Source organism: Symsagittifera roscoffensis, chromosome 2 (genome assembly GCF_963678635.1).
Source record: "Symsagittifera roscoffensis chromosome 2, txSymRosc1.1, whole genome shotgun sequence".
NCBI lineage: Eukaryota > Metazoa > Xenacoelomorpha > Acoela > Convolutidae > Symsagittifera > Symsagittifera roscoffensis.
In genome coordinates, this window is record NC_087063.1 from 37,850,589 (window position 1) to 37,876,910 (window position 26,322).

General features: G+C 31.9%; 1 protein-coding gene across 6 annotated transcripts in view; it reads right to left on the bottom strand.

The window, feature by feature from the left end:
- The window catches only part of LOC134839070 (neural cell adhesion molecule 1-like), a 511,831-nt gene that overhangs the window by 74,503 nt on the left and 411,006 nt on the right, over positions 1-26,322 (bottom strand). For all 6 annotated transcript variants that reach the window (XM_063854482.1, XM_063854480.1, XM_063854481.1 and 3 more), the window contains one exon: positions 22,989-23,269. In XM_063854482.1, the coding sequence (XP_063710552.1) occupies positions 22,989-23,269 (281 nt within the window). The remainder of the gene's footprint in view (positions 1-22,988; positions 23,270-26,322) is intronic.

Here is a 26,322-nt window from a genome sequence, read left to right on the forward strand (position 1 = left end):
ATGGATTTACTTGTTCGTATGGAATCGATTCTATAAAAAATTTTTCATGAAATTTTATCATTCGAGCGTGTATTTTTGCTACTTGAAATGTTGTGCATGTATCTTCGGGAAACCGAACAATTGTTGCTTGTGTCCGTGTTGTAGGGTCAAAATTACCTTGATCATTTTTGCAAGGTAATCTAATTCCTTGATAGATCATTGTGTTATCTGATAAATCTCGAGTGAGTTGTACTTTTTCGAGTTGTATTTTCCAATCAAAAAACATTATTTCATGATATCCTTTATTTTTTGTGTCTGCTTTGCAATTTGAGGGGTCATTTATTCCAATGTGTGGTATCCAGTGTTTATCGTGTATGTCATAAGTTAATCTTCCGTGTGCGCCGTTGTATGGGTATTTTTCGTCTAGTTTTATATGTCCTTGATATCTTTCAAGTTGTGCTTGGTGTACAGAATCGGCAAAGACTTGGAAATTTACTATTTTCCTGTCTGTGTTTCTATTTCTTGTGATGTTTAGTCTGAGCAGTTCGTTTTTACAATCATCGGGATTTAGATGTAAAAGTCGTTCTATATTACTTTGATAGAATGATTCGTGATCAAGTCGGTTTTTATTTCCATTGGAAACTTGTGAACAGTGTACTTTCTTTTCGGAAAAGGTTGCTGTAATTTTATATACTATGACTGTTGTTGCTCGGGCTTTTCAATATAATGTTGCTATTACATTTGCAGTTTCTATAGCTTGTGGTTCTAATTCGCATTGTGATACTTGATTTATTGCATATTTGTGTAGTGTTTTATGTTCGTTTTCTTCACAATCGTAGTGTTTTACTAATAAATCCTGGGGTCCTGTGTGAGGAGAAGGATTTTTGTTTTGGTCGCAAAATATTAGAAAAAAGATGGGTTGAAATGTTAATATTTTTAGAATATAAATGTGTTTGATAATCCTGAGTATGGATTATAAAATGTGATGTAACCAATTGTGTTTTTGGTATATCTATCGTAGTTATATAATACTTCAGTTGTTATAAATGGTGGTGGTAGCGATTGAGCTGTTATATTTGGTGGATTTAATGGGTAGGGATGTTGAACAATATTGTTAAGTTTGATCGTGATTTCGAATTTCAATTGGAGACTATTTTGTTGAAGTATTTGAATATTGTGTTCACGAATATCTTCGTGGATGTCTTGTCTATATTGTAGTCTGTTGAGTGCCCAACTGTGGAGTCAGTTACTATCTTGATGTTGTCCAAATAATGGTGGGGGTGCTTCGAATTTATTCCAGTCTTCTCGTAAAGGGATATTTATTGATGATTGTTCTCGGTATCTAGCGTCGAGGTTATTTGGGAAATTTAAAGGGAAAAGCGTCAGTGAAATTTGACTTAATGATGGTGTTGACGGTAGTGATAATGTTTCTGGTAGTGATGATAGTGTTGTATCCGTAGAAATATCTATTGGGTCGTTTACTAAGTTTGGTTCACCTTGTGTATATGAGTGTGTTGTCCAATATGGTAGTCGTGCTGTGGGATTAGGGGGGGGGGGGTTAAAGGGATTTTCACGTATTTGTTCAGATGTTGGTGTTGAACCTAAGTAAACTGAGGGTATATTTGAGGTGCTCTGTTGTGAAAGTAGTGTGGGAGTTTCTGGCAATGTAATACTTGAAATTTCTGGAGTAGTTGGTGTTGGTGATTGCGGTATATCAAAATGAACTCTAGGGGTTTGAAAACTTATGTTTCGTCGCTGATGTATATTTTGTCTACTTATTTCAATCGTATTTTGGTTTTGACTAATGTTTCTCATTCTACTTAATTTTTGTGGTAATGTGGGGTACAAGTTATAGGTGCCTGTCGCTGAACTGGTTGTAATGGTTCGGATAAGCGAGCGTGTCGTTCTTCAAAAGTGTATGGATTATCTTGGAAAGAAATTCGTGTGGATGTTTGGGGATTTTGGGTAGTTTTAGGTATTGTTAGGTTTTCTTGGGATGATGTTGGTGAAGACTGATTTTGTGACTGTGGTAAGCAATTTTTGAAAGTGTTCGATTGATTTTTTCTAGTGGGAAGATTTATGTTTATTGTAGTATTCTTCGATGAAAAGAATCAAAAGGATTGTTGCTAAGGCGAATGTGACTATTGCCTTTTTTACACATTTGCACATTGTCAGTATTAGGGATGATAAAAATATGATGAAAATTACAAACAGTAAAAAAATATCTGTTCTACTAAAAATTTTTTGTATCATTTAAATAGACTTTGGATTTTCGTACCTGTGAATATGATCAATGATTTGGGAAAGTTGGAGATATATTTCAAATAGGGATTAGAAAATTAAAAAAATTTTGCAAAAAATTATTAAAATGATTATAAAAGCTTCGAAACTATCAAATAAAAATATGATCAAAAGTTTGAATGGTATGAAAAAGTTTATTAAAAGGTTTAAAATTGTATGTTTAAAGATATTGACAGATCGAGAGAAGAGCATTTTAGAAATGATTTCTTTGTCAAATATTTTTTGTTGTTTGAGGCGAGATTCAAGTGTGGTCGAGTTATTTATTGATTTTTTGACAAGTGGGTTGAGTTTTGTGAAAAGTTGTTGTGGGCTAATTTTATGGTGTTCGGGAGGTCTTCTTTGCTTTATTTTTTGTTTGTCTATCCTTTTCCTGTTTTTTCTTTCTTTTTGAGGTGTTTTTGGGTCTGTTTTTTTTATTGTTTTTAGCTTTGGTTTGTTTTCGATTTTGATCTTCATGATGAACGTTGTCTTGTTCATCTATTTCTTTTTCTGTATGTGGATGATTTTGAATAATTTTAAACCTGTGAAAGAATATAATTGAGTTAATTCGCGTATTGCGTATTCTTTTGGGTAGTAGGGCAATAGATTGTTACGATGTTGAACAATTACCTTTTTATTTGAATCTGTGAGTTTATACGTTACGTCAGTGGGTTTGGCAATTATTTGATATGGTCCTTTTAGAAGGGGTTGTAATTTTTTAGAGATTCCTTTTTGTGTATTAAAATTAGGTATTAAGACAAATGTTCCATTTTTTAAATCTGTGGCTGGTGTAAAGCGTGAATTATTTTGTTCGTTAATATTTTGCATTTGTAACAATTTCTTTGTTACTTTTTGCTAAATTTCATTGTGTTTTTTATCTCTATTTAAAATCCATTTGGTGTGTGTGCCGGAGGCTAATTTAAGAATTTGTGGATGATGAAAATGATCTTCATCATGTGTGTGTAAAGGTAGGTTATAACAAATTAAGTCTTTATTTGGTTGGCAATAACCCTGTGCATTTTTATGGGAATTTGCTGTAAACATAATTGGTTTACGTGGCTTTTGATTAAAAACCATTTCGTATGATGAGATTCTTAAAGTTGTCGTGATTTGTGAATTGTATGCTAAGGGAAATAATTTTACATCTGCTGACCATTCTGTGTATTTTGTATCATTTCCATTTATGATACATCGGAGATATTCTTGTAGTCAACGGTTCATACCTTCGACTAAACCGTTTGTCCAGGGTGCATGAAATGTACGTGGTTTAAGTTTGATGTTATATAAGTGGCATAGTGTGATGATTTCATTATTTATGAATTCTGTACCGTTGTCTGTAACTAAGATTTCGGGTAATCCGAATTTAGCTATCTAATGTTCATAAAGCGTCGTGTAGGCATAATAAGCATTACAATGTGGTAGTGGGTTGAGTGCTACATAATGTGTAATTGCGTCAACAATGACCATAATGTAGGAGTTTCCTTCAGAGGATGGTGAAATTGGTCCTTTTGTATCAAATGAAATGCGATGGTTAAAATATAAACTTTGCCCTTTAAAATCTTGTTTTTGTGCTATTTGTTTCTGATTTGGATAAGGTTTGTTTAATTGACATATTATACAATCATTGCATGATACTTTAACATCTCCAAATTTTTTATCCAAATAGGTGCATTTGGGAAATAAAAATTTTCTGTAAAATTTGAGTATGTTTTTTCTGATCCGGAGTGTCTTTTAGTATTTTGTGTATGTGAGATGTTAAAAGCTATTAATATCATACTGAAAGCAAGTCAGGGAACTTTTGAATCATTTAAATGATATTCTAAAAGATCTGTATTTTCATTAATTGTTGTGTTGTTAAATTTTCGGAAATATCGGAGAAGTGTTTTTTTTCCTAGAATTGTGGTATCTGCTTTTACGGGCTTAGTTTTGTATTTGTGCCATGATTTTAGTGGTCTAATTACTGGGTCGAGATTTTGATATTGTTTTAAAAGTTCAAGTGTAATTTTATCTGTTGGGGGGAGGAAAATATTGTCAATTTCTAGTTTTGATAGGGGAACTGTGTCAAGTGGGTCATGGAGGTCAAAAACTTGATTTATTGTGTATTTTGAATCATTTGTTTGCGGTCCTGATAAATTTATGTTATCGGTTAAATTTTTTTTTCGATTAATGGAAAAAGGTCTTTTTTATGCGAATGTTGTTTTATTCTTTTTTGTTGAGTGTTATTTTTTATCCATTGAGAGTATGGAATTGGTTTAAAAGTTGATGTGCCTAGTAAATCAACTTCATAGTGATTATTCTGGCAATCTAAGTAGAGTGGAAAATGCTGTAGAATATTTATTTGTGATTGATGAATGTCAGTTTTTACTGCATATTTGCATTCTATTCGGAGGGATGTTTCATTTTTTGCAAGATAAAATTTAATAATTTGTGGTATTTTAACTGTAGTTTTTCTTGTGAGTAATTCAGGTGGTGTGAGTAATTCTTGTGAGTAATTTCGACTTAATGTATCTGTTAACGCAACGTTTTTTTCCTGCTGTCCAAACTATAAATAGGTTTGGAAATTTCATTAGAATTAGTTGAAATCTATAAACTCTATGATTTGGATCTGACTTTTGTGTAAAGAGAAATATAATTGGTTTGTGATCAGTGAATACAACTGTTGGATGTTTTGATCCAAGTATCAGAAAATCATATTCTGTAAGTGTATAAATTATAGCTGTACATTCTCTCATTAGAGTTGAGAGTCGTAGCTCTGCTTGAGTGATTAACCGTGAATTTGTTGATATAAGGTTCATTTTATTTGTTCCACTATGTGATTGTAGCAATGCTGCGCCGATGCCAAAATTTGAAGCATCGCACATTGCATAGAATGGTTGATTTGGATCTGGAATTGTATTTGAAATTTGTTCAGTTAAAAGTTTTTTAAATTTCTTCAAATCGTGTTTGATGTTCAGTGGTCCATTCAAAATTATTTTGTTATCTGAGGTTATTATAGAAGGGTCTTAAGTATAATTGCATTTTGTAAACATATTTACTTGAGAAATTTAACATTCCAAGAAATTCTTGGATTTTCTTTTTATTTGTAGGTGGCTGAAGTTTTTGAATAGCATCAATGCGTGATTTTAATGGAGTGATAGTTTCTCGTTCTATATTATGTCCTAAAAATTTAACGCGTGTTAGAAAGAAGTGTGATTCATCGGGAGCTGCCTTCAGATTTTCGTTCTGAAGTATTTTATGATACTGTTCTAAAACTGTAAACATTTCTTCTTTAGTTTGCGATTGCATAAAAACATCATCTAAGTATGTGATTGCATTTTTCTTGAGTATTAGTGGTCTAAAAATTTTACTCATAAGGCTGAAAAAGCTGCTGGTCCTATGGATATTCCATAGAATAAGCGATTGAATTCATATTGTTGATTTCCAATAACAAATTGTGTTAAAAGTCGTGATTGTTCATCTAGTGGCATTTGATTATAAGCACTATTCATATCTGCGGTTGTGAAATATTGACCATTTATCTTTGTTAGATAACTTGTATGGGTTCAATAGGCCAATTGCATTTTGATTCGTCAATTAGTGAATTGAGGTATCTATAGCGTCTAAAACTAATTTTAGTGATTCACCTTTTGCTAGAATGATAACAGGGTTGATAAAAAGGTTACCTTATGGTTGTTCTTCCTTATTTACTGGTGAGATAATTTCGTATTGTTCTAAAATGTCAAGTAATCTGTTTACCTTATCATGTAAGTGAATTGGTACTTTACTGGCTCTTTGTTTTTTGAAAACTGCGTCGAGTTTTAACGGGAGGTGTAGTGATGAACTAATTTTTCCAACGTCAAATTTTATGTTGCGTTGACTGTTGAATATTTTAACAGTTGTTTTGCTAATTTATCAAATTCAATTTGTGTAATTTGTGAATAATCAAAATTAAACATTGTTAAAAATTTTTGTTGTTCTTTTGTGTAATTTGTTATATTGAATGTTGGTTTAAAATATGGTGTTTTGTGAAGTAATCTGTGTTTTTTTTTTTCATTACTTATTATATTATTTATGGATAATTCTTCTTCAAGAATTGTGGATTGGCAAATATCTAATAATTGGAGTATATTATTAACGCGGTAGGCTACTTCATTTATAGGTGAAATTGTAGCATTTGTTTCACAATATCCTAAAAGTCCTAAGGGCAATGTTACTTGATATGGTGTATTATTATACACGTGTAATGAAATGATATCGGAATTCGTGTTTTTCGAGTATTTTATTGATGAAATCATAATTTTGAAAAAATTTGTGGATAGGTTTAAATTCGAAGTCTGACATAAAAAATTGTTGTTTTTTTTTTACTTTTGTTATACTGTTGAACCTTTTTTATTGAAAAATTATACATAAATCCTGATAGTGGTTTCAGGTGTTTCCGTTATTGATTGTAATTGGGGGAAACTTTTGAGAAGAATGGTGGTTGTTTTATTAATCTTTGGAAGAATGTTAGGGCTGTATTTTTTGTTTTTGTGTTCTTATCTTTGATTTGTATTTTACTATTTAGGATGTTGATTGTTGGTATTTATTTAGATATAAATGGTATGCCAATGATATTGTGTTTAATATCAGTAATATGAAATTTTTGTTTAAACGGTTTGTTTAAAATTTTGTTTTGTTCCGTTGTTCTTGTGGGGAGAAGAAATAATTGGATTTTTCCATAATTTACTTATGTTGATCCTTGTGCTGTTGCTAATTTACTAGAGGTTTCACGGGGTGTTAATTTTGGATGTAATTTTTTGATTTCATTCCATGTGGGAATATTAATTATATTTGATTCTGCTCCTGAATCAATTAAAAAATCAATTTCAAGATTTGGTGGTTAAAATTCTTTGTTTCTTGGGCTTTTTAAGAGAAATGGAATTGTCCAAATTTTTTCTCTTGGTGGTTCTTTTTGTATATTTTGATAAATATGTTTTGTGTTTCAGCATTGTGTTTCGTCTTTTTTATCGGGTTTAATTACCGTGTTAATTCCGTTTACTTCTTGTGTACTTTGTGTAGTATCAATGGGTCCAATATAGTAATTGTGAAGGAGTTCCAATTGATTTTCATATATATGTGAAGTAAAAGGTTGTTCATATATGATAGGTTCATAGTCGTTTTTGACTATTATCATATTTACAGAGATGGTATTATCTGTATCACTTTTGTATCTGACGATTCACAATTTATATGATTTAGTTGTAGTTCGTTACTTCCTGTGTCATTGATACCTGCGGGGTCTGAAGTTGTTTCTGCATTTGTCTGCACTTCATTAATATGTCTTTCATGTTTTGGTGTGCTACTTCTTTTTCGTTGTTTAGAATCAGGATAACGGTTATTATTCCTATGTGGTGACTGAGAATAATTTTTATATCGAATATTGTAACTTGAGTTGCGATTTTGTGAATAATTTCGTGATCTAATTTGATAATTATTGTTCGATCTGTGATAGTTTGATCTATTATATGAAATATTCCTGGGTCGATTGTTCGGGTAATTCTAATTTCGATTGTTTGAATAACTTCTATTTCTATTATGTGAATAGTTTCTATTTCTGTTGTATGATGAGTTTCGTGATTGATTATTGGAATAGTGTCTATTCCTCGGGTTTGATTGGGAACTGGATCCAGAAACAAATTCTGTTGTATTGGAATTCGATCGTGAATAGTTATTTTGGTTATTTTGGCTATTCGATCGATTATATCTATTTTGTGACAAATTTCGTGTATTTCCTCGTTCGGGTGATCTACCTCTATAACTTGAGTTATATGGTGATTATTTCCTTGTGTAATTTGAGTTGCTTGGAATTGGTTTTCCTGAACTGTTGTTACTATATATATTTTTGTTTGGTAGATTTTGGTCTTTTTTCATGTATTGATAGAATGATTTATTTGGTTCTTTGTACTTTTGAGGTTTATTCTGATTGTCTTGTTGTTTTTGTCTACATTCGGAAATACTGTGTCCGTATCGTCGGTAATAATTACACCATTTTTTGAAGAATGGTTTGCCTTTAAAGTTTGGATGTTTTTCGTAGATATTTAGTATTTCAGTGATTTTTTCAATCAGGTCCGTGTCTGATTCTCGTATGTTATTTATATGTGTAGTGTTTGTTTTAATTCGATTAACATATTGTAGTTTTAGATTTTCTGTTTCTTCGAGTTTCATTGTGATTTCTGCTTATTCTAGTTTATCTACTAATTTTCGAAAATCTAAATCTGGTTCTCGAATTAAGGAAGGATGAGATGCTCCCTTTTTTATAGCTATTTTCCTTAGTTGAGGTGTTAAGGTCATCATTAAAATTTCTGTCATTTTCGTGTTTTTTTAATCATGTGTATTAAGTGAATATGCTTTTCGAACTAGTGTTTCGATTCTTACTGTTAATTGCTTAATTGTTTCATTTGGTAATCTGCGGATTTCACTGCATGATACTCTTTGATGATGTTTGTTTCTTTCAGAATCGAACATTTTTGAAAATTCTTGTGTGAATCTTTTCCAGTCTGATTTTATTTCTATGGGTAATACTGAAAACCAATTTTGAGCTGCGCCATCTAGGGTTGTTTGTATTAATGCTGTGCGTCTATGTATCCAATTTTGATGTGGTGGCGTATTAAATGGTTCTGGTCCTATTTTTAAAATTAAATTTGCTGTTACTGCATTTAGATAATCTTCTACAGAATATTCAGGGTCTGTTCCTGTGAATACCGTTAATGGTTTATTCGATGTTATTGATGATTCACCCATGAGGTATGGATTCATAGTCATCTGTAGTGATTCTGCGGCATTTGGCATTTGTGAAAAATTTGAAAGTTGATTTTTTGTGATTAGATGTTGCTGAAGGTAATATGGAAGCGGTATTTCATTTAGCATTTGTGTTGGTTGATAAGAATGCATTAACTTTGGGTTTTGTGGTTGTATTGGTTGAAAAGATTGTGTGTTAAATGGGTTTTGTGTATGCATTTGTTGTGGATTTTGTACATCTGTTGGGTTTTGTGGTATTTGAGATTGTTGCGGTCTCTGTGTGCGAAAATATCTGGTTGATGATAATCATCTTCATCAGATGATAAATAGTTTGTATTATATGGTGTATGTTGTTTATTTTTATTTTGTTGAAAGAATGGGTAATTTTCACTATAATCCTGTGTAGGTTGTATCTGGAAACTTTACTGAATTGGTCGAAGTTTTTGGGAGATTCCAATAGTGTGAACATACATGGTTTAAATTTTGTGTTGTTTTTCGGGGAGGTTGGTTTGTTCTTGGTTTGTGAGCATAACTATAATTTTGTTCTGCAAAAGTGTTTCTTGAGAACGGTTTTCGTGTTTTTGACGGTATTGTCATTGGTCTATACGTTTGAGAGTCCATATGGGAATATTTTGGAGCAACCGAAGTTTTTACGGTTGATTGTAAGGTTACCTGTGTTAGTGATGTATTTGTATTTCTTGGTGTTGTCAGATTGGGATGTATTGGTGAAATATTCTGTTGTGTAGTTGTTGCTGCTGTTTGGATGATTTCTTCATTTATGAAGTGTGATGGTGTTTGAATATCTTGTTGTGAAAGATTTTTGGTTCCATTGAGGTTTTCATTATGTATGACCGTCGAATTTAAACTGTTATTTCGAGTATCAGGTAAAAATGTATTATAATTCAATGGTGTTACATCAATGGTTAATGGTACTACTTTTACATAATCTCTGTGAAAAGATATTGTACTTATTGCTTGACTCGAGATAGCTTGTGGGATATTTAGAAATGCGTGATGAGACCAGTCAGGGTCCCAAACGTAAACTGATTGTTCTGAAAGAACAGTGTCGTCATTGGTATTTTGAGGTCTGAAAATTTTTCTTGCTTGTGAAATTAAATCTAAATTGTGGCTGAAATAATCAATTATAAACCATGCTAAAATCATTTGTAAATCATGTTTAGTGTATTGTGAAACATCTTCTTTAGTAAAATTTTCGTGAAATATATGTAGAAATGTTGAAAATACTGTGATTTCATTTCGTACTTTTGTATGTTTGGATGTTTCAGTTGGTGATATACTTTGAACTTCTGTTTTTTCTAATATAGATATATCTATATATTACTGCAAAAACTTCGTTTGTGAATATGGAGTTTGCTCTTTGTGAATTATGATATTGTATGCTTTTGATATATTCTATGAATACTTTTGAAAATTCTAATTCAATATCGTCTGTTTGAATTACATATTGACGACGGGCTGTATTTGGTGTGCTGAATTCTATGGTGTAGATTTCATATTGTTGTGTTAGATTACATATATCTTTCAAATAATGTTCAATAATTTGTCTTTTGATTTTTACATCTGGGAATTCTGCTTTGCATGGGCTGATTCCTGGTTCAAACAAATTTACGAGTAAGTACTTGCAAAAATCGTGTTGTCTTCTATCATCGAGTGAATCTATAAGAAAGGGAAAAACTGCCTCGTCATCTGGACTTTCGTCACTTTGAGTGTGGCTCATTTTTTCGTTTGATGACTGTTAATAGCTAACTATCGATGTGTCTAATTGGTTGATTCCAATTATACAAGTGTACTGGTTTGTGTTTATACTGCTTTTTTATTCTTCTTTTTCCTCTTTTTGATGAATTTGAAGTTGTTTCTGGGTCGGAAAAATATAATTGATCATTGATGGGACAATTTTTATCTATTGATTCTTTTAATTTGTAAAGTTCGTCTAAACTATTGTCTTCTGATTCAGAAAATGCGTTTCTATTCTTTGAATATCTTTTTCGTGTGATTTGTCTTTGTTTGTTTATAATTTTCGTTTTTTATGTTTGTCGTTTTGTTCTAATGTATCCAACTGTTTGTGTATGAGGTGTTATTACAGAGTCGTATTTTTTGTTATCTATTTCACAATTGTGTAAAACGATTGTTTGTTTTTTTCCTAAATTTTTGAATGACATAAGGTTTAGGATGAGGGATGCAAGAAGTTGTTAGTTATTTCTATTTCCTTAGACTGTTAGTCTATACGATTTTTTGGTTAGCTTAACCTGGGTCTTTTTGTTCAGGGTTGAAGAGAAAAGTATATCGATTCCGGAGAATGATGTTCTACTTTCTCGTGGCTAGTCTAAGTTATGGTGTTAACTTACCTAATCTTACTTAGGGGTAGTGATTGTGTTCAAGGGTTGGAGAATAGTAAATCGATCCTCAAGGTTCAGGTATAATTAGAACGCAAGCAGTTCGTTAGATACTACTTTAAACTTACTAGGTCTAAGATCTATCCTGGGTCTGGTAAGAGGAGGGTTCGAGTGAAGGATGAATAACCGAAGTTCTTCACTGTTTAACTTAATTTGAATTGTTAGTTTAATTTAAAAATTTCTATTAGTCCTGGGTCTTTTGAAAAGGTTGGATAGTGACTCGACGTTTGAGGTCGTTAGACACTTGCTATGTGGGTGCGGAGAACAAAGTTGTTCTTTTTGATCCAAAGATAGGCCTTGAAGATCAGGTTTTTAATTTAGTGGGATAGAAAATTTATAAAGATCCAAGGATAAGCCTTGATGATCTGGTTTTTAAAATTAAGTGAACTTTTAAGTTTAAAATGGTTTAAATTTATTTAATAAAAAGGTTCAGTTTTTCAATGATTTTAGTGAGCTTATGATTGCTGCTATGTTTAGGTGATGGAGCTGGAACAACGAGATGATCCATCACCCAAACTATTTATTGTCATGCTACTAATTTTTATTTTTATTTTCAATAATTATTTTTCAAATATGTTTTATATAATACTGCAGAAGTTAGGAAAACGATCTGAGATATTTTTATCAATCGTTTTTGTACATTAATTATTTTTTTTAGCGCCTGAAATGATCAGGAAAATTTACTTCATAATTTTTTGTTTGAATGAAAATCTAAATTCATTGCTAATAAGTTTCTAAATATAAAAGTTTGTGTTGGCTTTTGCCGTACAACCATAAAACTAAATAGTAAGTTTCTACGTAGTCGTATATCGTCTCTTGTCCGAGGTCTTCTTCCAATACCGGCTAGTTCTAGTATTGTTCGGAATATCGGCTCTGATCTATTGAGTCGTAGAGACATTTCAATTAAAGTATTATCGTGTAACATTTTGAAATTGTTTTGTCTAAATTCTAATCTATGTTTGGTTAGTTCTAGGCTATTAAGGTCTTATTCGAGACTTTTGGTCGCACCAGATGAGTTAGGACCAATGTGGTTAACTCATAGAGTAATTTCGGATAGGGTACACCGTCTGCTCGTCACGCTATCTTATTTTCGGCCGGATAGATTCGTGCAACTTCTTAGTCTAATACCGATCCTAATCTTACTCTTATATCTACTAGTCTCAGGGTGTTTAACTAGTCTCTGCTAGGCTCAATAGATCTAGAGTATACTGGCTTATTGCAACTGCTGAAGTTCTCTTGGAGAGGCAACTAATTTCTAAGTTAAATTCAAATCTCTCGGGTGCTGAAACTACAAGTAATTTCAGCACTTACAAATAAGTGGGTTGTTAGTTAGATGAATTATGATTGGTTGATATTAAATATTTTACAGTTGTAAAATATCCAATTTATCCAATTATAAAATGTAGTTTAGATCAGGTTCCGTAATTCATTTCCAGTTTTTCTTTGCAAGCTTCTTAACCTATGATGTTTTTAAAGTTATTTCACAGACCGAAACAATTTGAATAAAGATTGCCAAGAATAAAATTTTATTTGAAAGCTATTGAAATTTTGAGAAGTTTTCGAAAGGCAAAATTAGTTTCCAAAAAATTAAATTTTTCTGGGAAAAAAAACGTTTCATAGCATCTCAGCCAATCAGAAGCTTTACTGGTTTTTCGGTAGATTTTGAAACCTTTCAGAGATCAAGAAAAGTATAATTGTTTAAAATAAAAGAAGATAGATATCAAAAAGAAAATAATTAAGATAAAGCAAAAAAAAGAACAGAAATAAAAAAATTTCCAAAAAAACGTCCCTGGTATCGAAAAAAAATAAGTTTATTTTTTTTTTTGATTTTCAGTCTACATTCGAGCAAATAACGTGAGAGAGCAGGCTTGCAATAGCATATTTTTGGTTGATTTAGGCTATGATAATCTAGTCTTACTATAGTGATTATCTAGTTCGGTTGTTTTTGTAGTTTCTTTTTTAACGCCGTCTGAGAACAAAAACTTCAAAAGTCAAAAAAGTTCTGCAAAAAAAATAATGAAAAAAAAAGTTTTGATTTTTCTTGGACGTTTAATTTTTTTGGTTTTTTTCCACTAGTTTTTCTTCATTGTTGCATATTTTACTATGACTGTCGAATTCTTCTAAGTTCGAGTTTTTCGTTCAGATCCTTTTATCACTCCACGTTGTTATAATACATAATTATCATTTCGGAGAGAACATGTGCACCTGCAACCAAGTTTAGGCTTGAAAAATTGATAAAACGAAAAAAAAATTTGAGTTTTGACAATTATATTTGATTATAAATATCACAGTTAAGTGTTCAAAACATTAACATTCGTGATGTTTTCCAAAAGATTATAAATTTTTAAATCCACTGTATTTGATTACAGCTCATACAGAAAAAAATGGAAATCAATTTTAATCGATTTTAATTGTATATAATCTTCTATTTCGTTAAATATTTGTCAAACCAAAGGTATGTTTTAGTTATATCCTGCAGATTATTATTTTGTCTATCAGTAAAAGCATCTCTAAAAGTGAGATTTCTTGTCACAGCTAAGTAACAAAGATTTAGTAGTGATCCCAACATAAAAGATGAAAGGTTCCAGCGGTGAGTGAAAAAATATATCTTCCAATGAAATGATCAGGAAAATTTACTTCATAATTTTTTGTTTGAATGAAAATCTAAATTCATTGCTAATAAGATTCTAAATATAAAAGTTTGTGTTGGCTTTTGCCGTACAACCATAAAACTAAATAGTAAGTTTCTACGTAGTCGTATATCGTCTCTTGTCCGAGGTCTTCTTCCAATACCGGCTAGTTCTAGTATTGTTCGGAATATCGGCTCTGATCTATTGAGTCGTAGAGACATTTCAATTAAAGTATTATCGTGTAACATTTTGAAATTGTTTTGTCTAAATTCTAATCTATGTTTGGTTAGTTCTAGGCTATTAAGGTCTTATTCGAGACTTTTGGTCGCACCAGATGAGTTAGGACCGATGTGGTTAACTCATAGAGTAATTTCGGATAGGGTACACCGTCTGCTCGTCACGCTATCTTATTTTCGGCCGGATAGATTCGTGCAACTTCTTAGTCTAATACCGATCCTAATCTTACTCTTATATCTACTAGTCTCAGGGTGTTTAACTAGTCTCTGCTAGGCTCAATAGATCTAGAGTATACTGGCTTATTGCAACTGCTGAAGTTCTCTTGGAGAGGCAACTAATTTCTAAGTTAAATTCAAATCTCTCGGGTGCTGAAACTACAAGTAATTTCAGCACTTACAAATAAGTGGGTTGTTAGTTAGATGAATTATGATTGGTTGATATTAAATATTTTACAGTTGTAAAATATCCAATTTATCCAATTATAAAATGTAGTTTAGATCAGGTTCCATAATTCATTTCCAGTTTTTCTTTGCAAGCTTCTTAACCTATGATGTTTTTAAAGTTATTTCACAGACCGAAACAATTTGAATAAAGATTGCCAAGAATAAAATTTTCTTTGAAAGCTATTGAAATTTTGAGAAGTTTTTGAAAGGCAAAATTAGTTTCCAAAAAATTAAATTTTTCTGAGCAAGCCTTTTAAGCTATGAAATCTTGAAGGATATCAATTTATTTTCAGTTTTTCTAAGCAGGCTTTGAGTGTTTTTTTTTATAAGCGAGCTCTTCAAGCAATTACAGCTTGAAACATTTTAAGTCGAGTTCTGAAGTTTAATCAAAATCAAATTGTTTGAAGAGTTTCGCACTTTTTCGAAAAAAGAATTCTAGAATTTTCCAGACTTTAGAAGACTCGATGGTCGCTCAGAATGATTATCAGACAATCTGACCTACGGTTGTTTGATGTTTGAACTCGTTAGCCCCTATGCTATATTGATGCTAAGCAGTAAATTATGTGAAATTTTTATCCATTATGTAAAATGTTTAACCAATACAAGTAAAACCAGCCGAAAACAACTGTGGCAAATTTTCATCGGTCTTCAATACTAGTTTTTTGCTTGTTCAGTATATTCCTCTTTTTGTTACTGCACTCATCCTGTCGCTTTTTAGGGTGCTTTTCTCTCAATCTATTTGATAATCAAAGGGACAGTTTCAATTTTTGTGTTTCTTGCTTAAAACGAATATTGAATTTAACATTCGCATTTATCAAATCAATATTGTTCAGTCGATGATTCATAAGAGTTTTTAAAAAATGTCGACTTGATTTGGAGTTTTTAGGAAAACCGTATTCAGTTGAGTTTCTGCAGTCTGAAACAGTCTTTGTCTGAAACGGAAAGGGGCACTAAATTCCTGTTGTTTTGTGCTTTCAAAATTTGATTTTCCAAATTTTTCATGTATAAGTAATTCAAATATGATCTTGTCTCCGAAAAAAACTGTGGTGTTTGAAAAACAACATCAAATTACGAAGAAAAAAACGGTGCAATGGATAGGCATCCAATTTGGTGTCCGAATGTTTCAGAGACAATTCTTTAAACATGTGAAATGTAGTCGGAACAATCAAAGCAAATGATCATTGCTCTTTCACAATTTAGAGTCATTAACCTAATCAGTTCGCATTTTAATTCGAACTAATTTTATGAATTTATGTTATATCATAGCTGTAAATCAGTGTTTTGACCTTAACTGCCTTATTTGTGGGAAAAAAAACGTTTCATAGCATCTCAGCCAATCAGAAGCTTTACTGGTTTTTCGGTAGATTTTGAAACCTTTCAGAGATCAAGAAAAGTATAATTGTTTAAAATAAAAGAAGATAGATATCAAAAAGAAAATAATTAAGATAAAGCAAAAAAAAGAACAGAAATAAAAAAATTTCCAAAAAAACGTCCCTGGTATCGAAAAAAAATAAGTTTATTTTTTTTTTGATTTTCAGTCTACATTCGAGCAAATAACGTGAGAGAGCAGGCTTGCAATAGCATATTTTTGGTTGATTTAGGCTATGATAATCTAGTCTTACTATAGTGATTATCTAGTTCGGTTGTTTTTGTAGTTTCTTTTTTAACGCCGTCTGAGAACAAAAACTTCAAAAGTCAAAAAAGTTCTGCAAAAAAAATAATGAAAAAAAAAGTTTTGATTTTTCTTGGACGTTTCATTTTTTTGGTTTTTTTTCCACTAGTTTTTCTTCATTGTTGCATATTTTACTATGACTGTCGAATTCTTCTAAGTTCGAGTTTTTCGTTCAGATCCTTTTATCACTCCACGTTGTTATAATACATAATTATCATTTCGGAGAGAACATGTGCACCTGCAACCAAGTTTAGGCTTGAAAAATTGATAAAACGAAAAAAAAATTTGAGTTTTGACAATTATATTTGATTATAAATATCACAGTTAAGTGTTCAAAACATTAACATTCGTGATGTTTTCCAAAAGATTATAAATTTTTAAATCCACTGTATTTGATTACAGCTCATACAGAAAAAAATGGAAATCAATTTTAATCGATTTTAATTGTATATAATCTTCTATTTCGTTAAATATTTGTCAAACCAAAAGTATGTTTTAGTTATATCCTGCAGATTATTATTTTGTCTATCAGTAAAAGCATCTCTAAAAGTGAGATTTCTTGTCACAGCTAAGTAACAAAGATTTAGTAGTGATCCCAACATAAAAGATGAAAGGTTCCAGCGGTGAGTGAAAAAATATATCTTCCAATTGAATCATGAAACTAAAACTGATTGAAAAACTAAAAGTGTGCACCATGAAACAACTTCTAATTGAGAGAAGCTTAAACCACTTCTCGATTTTCACATTTAAAAATGTCTAAGGAAGTCAAAAAATACAAAAAACAGACGCAAGGTCGAAGACAAAATGGGTAAACAAAAAAAAATTATGTGTTTATAAACATATAATTTGAATTTTTGTGCATAACAAAAAAATTGGAAATTGTGATCAAATGATTAAAATTAATTGATTAGAAAAGTATCGAAAAATATAATAATTAGGAATCAATTTTAACAAAGAACCTTTTTTTAATGAGAATAATTTGCTTTCGAAGAGACAAATTAAAATCAGTTTTGATTTCGTTATGATAGAAGTTATCTCAGTTTTAGTAAGATTGATACTAAAATTGTAATGTAAGCGATTAAAAAGGCTGGACTGGACGTTGGATGGCGGCAATTAATTTTGCTGGTGTTTTAAGTATCTGAACGCCAAAAAACCATCTTCCAAATAGTTCTAAAAGGCAAAAAAAATAGCCGCCGGTTAGGATTTCATATGAGTTTTTTTAACTCAAAATAAGCGCGTTTTTTGTTTTAGGTGCAATAATTGGTTCTTGGTGAAGAAATTTCTTAAAATTTACAGAAAAAAAAGGTAATCATTTTTTCATTAAAAGGCTCAACAACAGGAATCGGCAACATTAAACGCCTTCAAAAAGTTTCCATTAAAAAGTGAAATTAAATGGTATGGTTAACGTAATTGCTGGTTTCTCTCTTAGCACATTGTGAACTTAGCCCATTGTAAACTAAATTGTCCGATGCAGTTTATGAATACATTAATACAAAACGGCTCGAATGATTCGACTGCCCATCATTTGCTCTCGAATAATTTTTTTTCAATTGAAATATTTTATTTGACATCAAATTTTTTTTTGTGCAAAGGTACTTGGGTGTACAAGATTTCCTGATCGATACCCATACGGTGTTATTTTTTTGTAAAATTAGGTTGAATGAAAAAACTCATTTTGTTACTGCACTCAGCTTGTTATTTTTAGGCTGTTTTTTTTTCTTAATTCATCTGAAAATCAAAGCGGCAGGTTAACTTTTGTGTTTCTTGCTTAGAACGGATATTGAATTTATCATTCGCATTTATCAAACCTAGATTGTTCAGTTGATGATTGATGAGTGTTTAAAAATGTCGACTTCATTTGGAGACTTTATGAAGGAGCAATAAAAACTTACCATGGTAGTCTTCGTGGTAATAATGAAAAAACAATCAATATTACCAGAAAAAAAAAACGGTGCACTGGATAGGCGTCCAAATTGATGTCCGAATGTTCTAAAGACAAGTCCTTAAACATGTTCCAAAATGTTAATAGATTTCACATACGAAATTTCACTGGAATTCTCGTGGATTCCAAATTTCTGGTTTCAAATAACTTTAACGTAAATAATGTCGGCTTTTTAGTTTTTTCGAGTATTCAGAAACGAGCGAATATAGCGAATTGTTCTGGATTTTGCATATGTAAGCGAGTTTCGTAAAACGTTAGTGAATTCAGCAAACGTAAACAGATTCCACAAATATAAGTAAAGGGTGTTTTGTTTATCATACTGGACTCAAATAGTCCTTGTGTGATCAGTTGAGAGCTATAGCAAGAACTTTTATCTAGCAAATGCGGAATGTAAGAGCATGATTTTAAAAAATCATATTGGAATCCCATAACGAATCTGAAATCGTTTTTCAACAGCTCTTTAATTGTTTGGAATAAATAAAGTTACCTCAGTTTTTTTTTTTCATTCTTTCAGTATTGAAATCGGAAAGGTGTTCCCTCTTTCAATTTTTGAAACCGGTAAAATCTTCATTCTTCAGGTAATTGAGCTTTAGATGGCGAAGTTCAAACTGTGGGCAGTGAATGAGACTGAACTGTTGGACAATCTTGCTGATGACCCACAAATATATTCAGTTTAAAAAAAAAATTTCAACACGTATCTGTAAATAGTCGTGAAATCCGGATTGTTTCAGTTTCGGCAAAATTTTTCATTCTTTAAGTAATGAAATCGGAAAAGTGTCCCCTCTTTCAGGTTTTTAAAACCGGGAATTTGTTCATTCTTCAGGTAATTGAGCTTTAGGTGGCGAGTTCAAACTGTGGGCAGTGAATGAGACTGAACTGTTGGACAGTCTTGCTGATGACCCACAAATATATTCAGTTTAAAAATATAATTTCAACACGTATTTGTAAAAAGTCGTGAAATCCGAATTGTTTCAGTTTTGGCAAAACTGTCGCGGATTCCGCACATTCGGCTATTTTTGGAACATTTTCCCAAAAAATTCCGGATTCCGCAAATAGTGTTGCGGGGTCCGCCAACTCCCGAAATGTGTTAGCTATTTACTAGTGCAATCCAAAAAAAACGAAGATAAAAAAACTAGCAATATTGTGGATTCCGCGACAAATCTGATTTGTACTTTTGCAATATTCGACCAGAATTCACAAAATGGACAGTTTGGCCTCGTAATGAAACATATATGACTTTTTATCAATTTGCTACCTTTGTTTAATTGAATTTATGTTCCAAACACTCACTGTTCCATAACTTGTTTATCATCTTAGAGTCCCTGGTTGACCAGCGTAGAAAAAAATTACCGTATCTGTGATTTTCTTATAAGAATTGTAAAAAAAATCTATCTTATAACTTTCCCTAAAAAATTTAAAATTCGGTTTCTCACTGATAATAACAAACAAAAAAAATATTCCGGGTTTTTTTGTTTTCTGGAACAAAATATGATTCAACTGAAAAAAAAAATGAATAAAAAGTTGCAGATTAAAACCGTTTTAGAGACTTGACTGCTCTTATGCAGGACAAAATATTTGCAAATTTAATTTGAGTTAACTTGTTTGGACGTACCAATCTGACCTAACTTATCCGGACAAAACGAATAATTATGAAACTTCAAACGCGTTCTTTCTAAAAAAGGGTTAGGGTTGAACAAAAATTGAACGGGACAAATGTAGCTTAGATTTGCACCAGAATTGACTTGATGCAACTGGTTTTGCGAAATTAGCAACCAAAGTTCTATCCTAAAACTTGGTGTTTTTGGCTTTTTCAGTTAGTTAAAAAAAAGCTTAAACAACTAAGCCAATTGATGAGAAATATAAATCAAATAAACTTCTCAAACGACATAAAAAATTTTGGAGGGGTAAAAGCGTTTGAAAATTGTTGTTAAGTAACCATTTTGAGTTTCATGTTGTAAAATTGACCTTTTTGTTTGGCTATCAAGCAAAAGTATAATCTCTTATTCGGATTTTTGGAAATTTAAGTCTTTCTGAAAAACTGGCGAGCAAAAAAAACTTTTTTATAGAGCTGTGTCAGAGGCTTCTTTTGATATTTCATCACTTAACCCATAGTTTGCGTGAAATTCTCGAATATCCAAAAATGCCAGAGAACCTATTTTTGAGGTAAAATATTGATTGCTTTTTTTAAAAACAAATTGCCTCATGATAATTTAGTGAACTGTTAAGAGACTTTTGTTGTCTGCTTTCATCTCAATTCAAGAAAAACGCGTCAAAAACAATCAATAAATTTCAGTTTCTCGGGTTAACGGCCATACAAGAAGAATATCTGTCATGCAATTTCATATATGGAGTCTAAGGAAAAACCGCTTATCATACAATTTGGATAGGATAAAAACTGTATGATAAGCATTTTCTCGATCAATTTTTTTTTTCGAAAAATTTTGAAACCAATTATTTTGGAACCAGAATTCTTTCTAAACAAAACAAATTAGTGGCAGTTTTGATTACATGGGAGCAACTTCTTCGTCAAAAAAATGAACAAAAGATTTGTTCATCTAACGAGTTCATTTATGGAAAATGTATGATATGCATTTTGTCCATAGAATAAAAACGCACTTTGGAGGTAGAGAAATTTGTATCTCGTTTTTCAAATGCAAACTTGCTTTTTTGCGCAAATGTTCAATTTCAGAAAAAAAATTTACGCAAATTTCAGTATTTTGTGTCTATATTATAGTTAAGTCGATTTTTCACCAAAAAAATCGGAAAATCACAATCTAGTATTGTTCAACCATAATTATTGTTTTCATTTTTCATATGCCAAGATAAACCTAAAAAAACAGGTCTGTTTTCTTAACCACTAAAGGTTTTAAAGTAAAAAGTTTTAAGCATACATACAAAAAGTTTTGTTTTTTGATTATAACAGTGTATGAAATCTTAACAACAGTTCACATGGTCAAAACACCACAAGCAGTTTAGCTGCCACCTACACTCTGAGTTTAGCTGCCACCTACTCTGTGATTTGACTTATGTAGAAAACCATTACTTAGTGTGTTTTGGACATGCTGCAAAAAATCAGAAAGAAAATCAGAAACACATTTCCGTTTTAAAGAAAAAGGGCATATCATATGGTTTCATAGCATGAAAAAGTTTCTTGTCATATATTTAGCGAAAAGTTGAGTATGTTCATTTCAAGTAATATTCAGAATGAAAAATATGACACAAAGCTTGTTATTCAATTCCAGATTGCCGAAAAAAAAACAATACAAATCTAAATCAGCTTTGATTTAACTAAAATTTTTTGGGGATCCTTGTTGCATATTTTCGGGCTTCAAATTAGACTCAAAAAATGCTTTCAAATGTAAAGCAACAATATACTGATAAAATAATTTTTCAAAGAACAATTAAACGTAAATTGCGTCATTATTTACCTAGAAATTACCTTTGTTTCATTATGGCGAATTGGTGTTTTGTATTATATTTTTGCAGTCGCTTCTTCAATTGCACACATTTTCTTTTCACAAAAAATGTAATACTTTGTTCTCAAAAGTATAATGGTTTCTGAAGACTTTTTTCAAAAAAATACAGAAAAATTAGACTCAAAAATTGTTTTCAAACGTAATGCAACAATATACGTTTCAACTAGCATTTCAAAGAGGAATTAAACGTAAATTGCGTATAAGGTAATATATAAGTAGAAGAAGCCTTTGAATCAATATGATGAACTGATGTACTTCATTATAATATTGAAGCCGCTTCTTCTTATGCTCAAGTTTTCATTTCAGAAAAAGTGTGAAAAATTTTGTTTTCAAAAGTATAATGGTTTTTTGAGGATCTTTTCAAAGATACAGTTCTAGCGGTTTGGAAACTACATATATAGCAGCTACTTGAGTTTGTATCACAAGATCGATAAATGTTTATACCACTCAACCTCCTACAAGAACCTCCTACAAGAACACAGCTGAAAACAATACAAAACGCTTCAAAGGCCTATCAAGCTGGAAAATTTTTTTCAATCATTAGGTCTTCTACCCGCTTATTGTTTTTGAACCAAAGTATTTGACGTTTGACTTGTTTGTATTAGAAAAGTGTTACAGTCTAAATAATACAAAATAACTTAAATATAGGTTTCTTTAAACAGTGTGATTTAGTGGATACACTCAAGATTGGGACACTTGAGGTCAAGGGGTCGATACCCCAGTAACTTTGATAACTAAAGTAGGCTTAAATTTTTAGGTTATCCCTGCGGTGCACCCGATTGTGGATATAGAAAATATTACAGCTAATCAGTTTACTACGAACACAAGATCTGTTATCATGAACCTCAGATTAGTTAATAAACACTCCGCTTTAATCTATTGTTTATCTGAACAAATTTTGTTGTATATTTTTCCTATTTCGAAAACAACTCAGTATCGTGCTCCATAAACGCCGCTCCAAGCCTCCCTCAATCAATTTTTCATGATATCAGATTTTTTTGAATTGCACGATTGAGACGCAGGCTTGAAGCTGATTTCGTTACTTATGCTTCCAAAGTTTCAGTGCTACTGTCATGATTGTTTAGATGTTCAATGATACTTATATAGGTTTTTGATAATTTTACTCTTCTAACCCGGGACTATTTTATGAGTGACTCACTTGCATATTGTAGCTTTGGCGGCAGAAGTAGGTTAGTGTATATGTGAGTATGGGATGTCCTCCATTGTTGACGACTGTGTACTTGAAGGTGTGGTTTGTGGAGCCAGTATGAACCACATCCACTGTCGGCTGGTAGGGCACCCTGTCATCAGCAGTCTGCAGCGGCTCAGGGGCTTGTACGAAGGGTCCGGTGCCTCCTCTGTTAACTGCTGCCACAGACACTATGTACTCACTGCTGAAGTGAAGACCAGTTATCTCGAATTCCGCTATTCTTGTCATCTCTGAAATCATCAACATAACAAGTATCACACAATAAAAACAGTTCCAACTTAGCTTTCTAAGTTGTGAGAGGCAATTTTCAAAACAGAATTTTTTTATGAATCATATCTCCCCTTTCACAATTCTTTTTTTACAAACCTTATGGCGCGCAAAATTGCTCCCAAAAAGGTGAATTTGCGAAATCCGCAACAGCGTTTACGGAATGCGGATCAGTTTGTGGAATTCAAAAAAAACATACTGAGACAAGTGTATACTTAAAATAAGCTGTTGCGGTATCACCAAAATGTAAGCGGAATCCGCAAATTGTAAGTGGATTCCGCAAATGGTAGGTGGAATCCATTTTCGTTTGTACATATTTGCATATATGTAGTAGCATTTTGATTCGGATTTTTTATTTACAAGGTGGTCACAAGTAAGTTCAGCTATAAACATTATTTTAATTACAATTTCATAACTGAAAATTTTCTGACACATTATAGTTAGCAAGATTTTTGAAATTACTATTTTATACACAAACTAATTATTAAAATTTGAAGTACTATACGAATGCGGAACCTGTTTACCATAATTGCTTTTCGAGGGACCATTTTTTCATAGTAGTTCCTAGGGTAAACTCTCAAATCATTTCAAGTACTGCACTCTTGCTTTGATTTCACTCTATCATCTCATCCAAATTACTGCCTTCTTGATTTCACTTCACTCTCATACAACTGGATCGGTAATTGCGACTCATGGAATCCCCAAATACTGATATATTTCAGCGTCACACACAGCATAAGGACGGTTTGCGTATAGCACTCGTCCAACCCACAGCATAAATATTATTCTGTATATAATGTGCGTTGTGTTTCCAAACACTCTCAAACCCTAACTCTAAGTAATGAATACATTTGGTGTTGTGTTTTTAAAACCATGGTCCCAAAAACATCTTCTTGGGATATGTATCCCAAATCTTAATGGTTGACTTTCACTGTGTTATTCAATCAATGTTATAAGGTTTGTTCGTGGATTCAGCTGACAATGGTTAAAATCTTGCTTTTTAATTCCGCCTTGCTATAGAAAAGAGTTCCAGTTCTAGCTTTTAAATAAGCATGTGCAAGTTCAGCGATAAATCAAATTCGGAATTCACTCACAGTTTGTGGATTCCGCTAGCAAATTATGCGGATTCGACTCACATTTGCGGTTTCCAATTACAATATGCAGAACCCACTTTCAGTTTGGAATCCAGAACAACTAGCTATTTTGGCTTGTTTCAGAATCCACGCCATAACAAATATGTCGACAAAATTTACGTTACAGGTATCTGTACGCTGTATTCACAGAAACAATGACGTTCGAATTTGTTATTTTGAAACGCGTATAAAAGTTTGTCTCTGGAATCGATGAACATACAGACACAAAAGCGTGCGCCTATCCAGTGCATAGTTTGGCCCAGTAATGATTGTCTTTTTAAGGTCAGTTTTCAATCTATTGAAAAGGGTTCTAATCCTTAAAAAAAGTATATCAATTTAACCCGTGATATTTGATACTAATAGATTTTGGAGAAATTTTTGGTAATATTTTCAATTTTTGCACAACTTGTAAATTTTGTTCAGAAATAAACATTATACTAAGCTCAATTTCTTTTCTGAAAAAATTCTGAATCATTTTATTTTGCAACTTTTTTGAAATTACAATTTTATACACAAACAAGTAAACTAAAACTTAAGCGCTATACGAATGCTGGACCTGTTTATCATAATTGCTTTTCCGAGGGAGAGTTTTTCATAGTAATTCCTAGGGTAAACTCTCAACTCATTTCAATTACTGCCCTCTTGATTTGAACTCACTCTATCATCTCATCCAAAACACTAACCTTTTTCAGAATCACGCACAGCATAAGCACGGCATAAGTATAGCCCTCGTCCAACGCACAGCATAAATATATATGTATAAGATGTGCGTTGTGTTTCCAAACACTCTCAATCCCTCAACTCCAAGTAATGAATTTATTTGGTGTTGTGTATCTTAAACTATGGTCCCAAAATGCTTACTTGGATATGTATCCCACATACTTAAGGGTGACATCCACAGTTTTAGCTAACCAATATTTTAAGGTTTGTTCGTGGATTCCGCTGCCAATGGTTAAATCCTTGCTTTTAAATACTTCATTGCTATAGAAGAGAAATCCAGCTCTACCTTTAATTAATCATATGCAACTTCAGTGATAAACTAAAACCGGAATCCACTCACAGCTTGCGGTTTCCGCTTGCAATTTATGCGAATTGACTCACTTTTGCGAATTCCATTTATATTTTGCAGAATCCACTAACAGTTGCGGAATCTAGAACAGCAAGCTATTTTTGGTTGTTTCGGAGTGCACGCCACAATAGAATTGTCGACAAAATTTTTGTTACAGGTATCTGAAGGTGGTAATCACAAAAAATTGTATGATAGAATTCGTTATTTTGAAAAATGAAAAAAGATGTCTCCGGAATCGAAAAACAGACGGACACAAAAATGTGCGTCTATCCAGTGCACAGATTGACCTCGTAATGATTGTTATTTTAAAACTATTGGAAATTCATTATAATCCTAACATTTTTTATCTCAATTGAACCCATGATATTTGATTAAAAGGAATTTTTTGAGAGGTTCTTGAAGAATTTTGCAAACTTTGCACATTTTGCAATTTTTGTTCGGATATTTACATTATATAAATAAAACTTCTTATGTGAAAGATTACTGACTCATTGTTTTTTGTAAGATTTTTGAAATTACTACTTTATACACAAACTAGTTATCAAAACTTTACGTGCTATACGAATGCTGGACCTGTTTATCAAAATTGCTTTTCCGAGGGACACTTTTTCATAGTCAATCCTATGGTAAACTCTCAAATCATTTCAAATACTGCACTCTTGCTTTGAATTTACTCTATCATCTCATCTAAAATACTGTTTTCTTGATTTTACTTCACTCTCCAACAACTAGGTTGGTTTTTGGGACTGATGGAGTTCCAAATACATACAATTATATTATGTGCGTTGTGTTTCTAAAACTCTCAACCCACGAA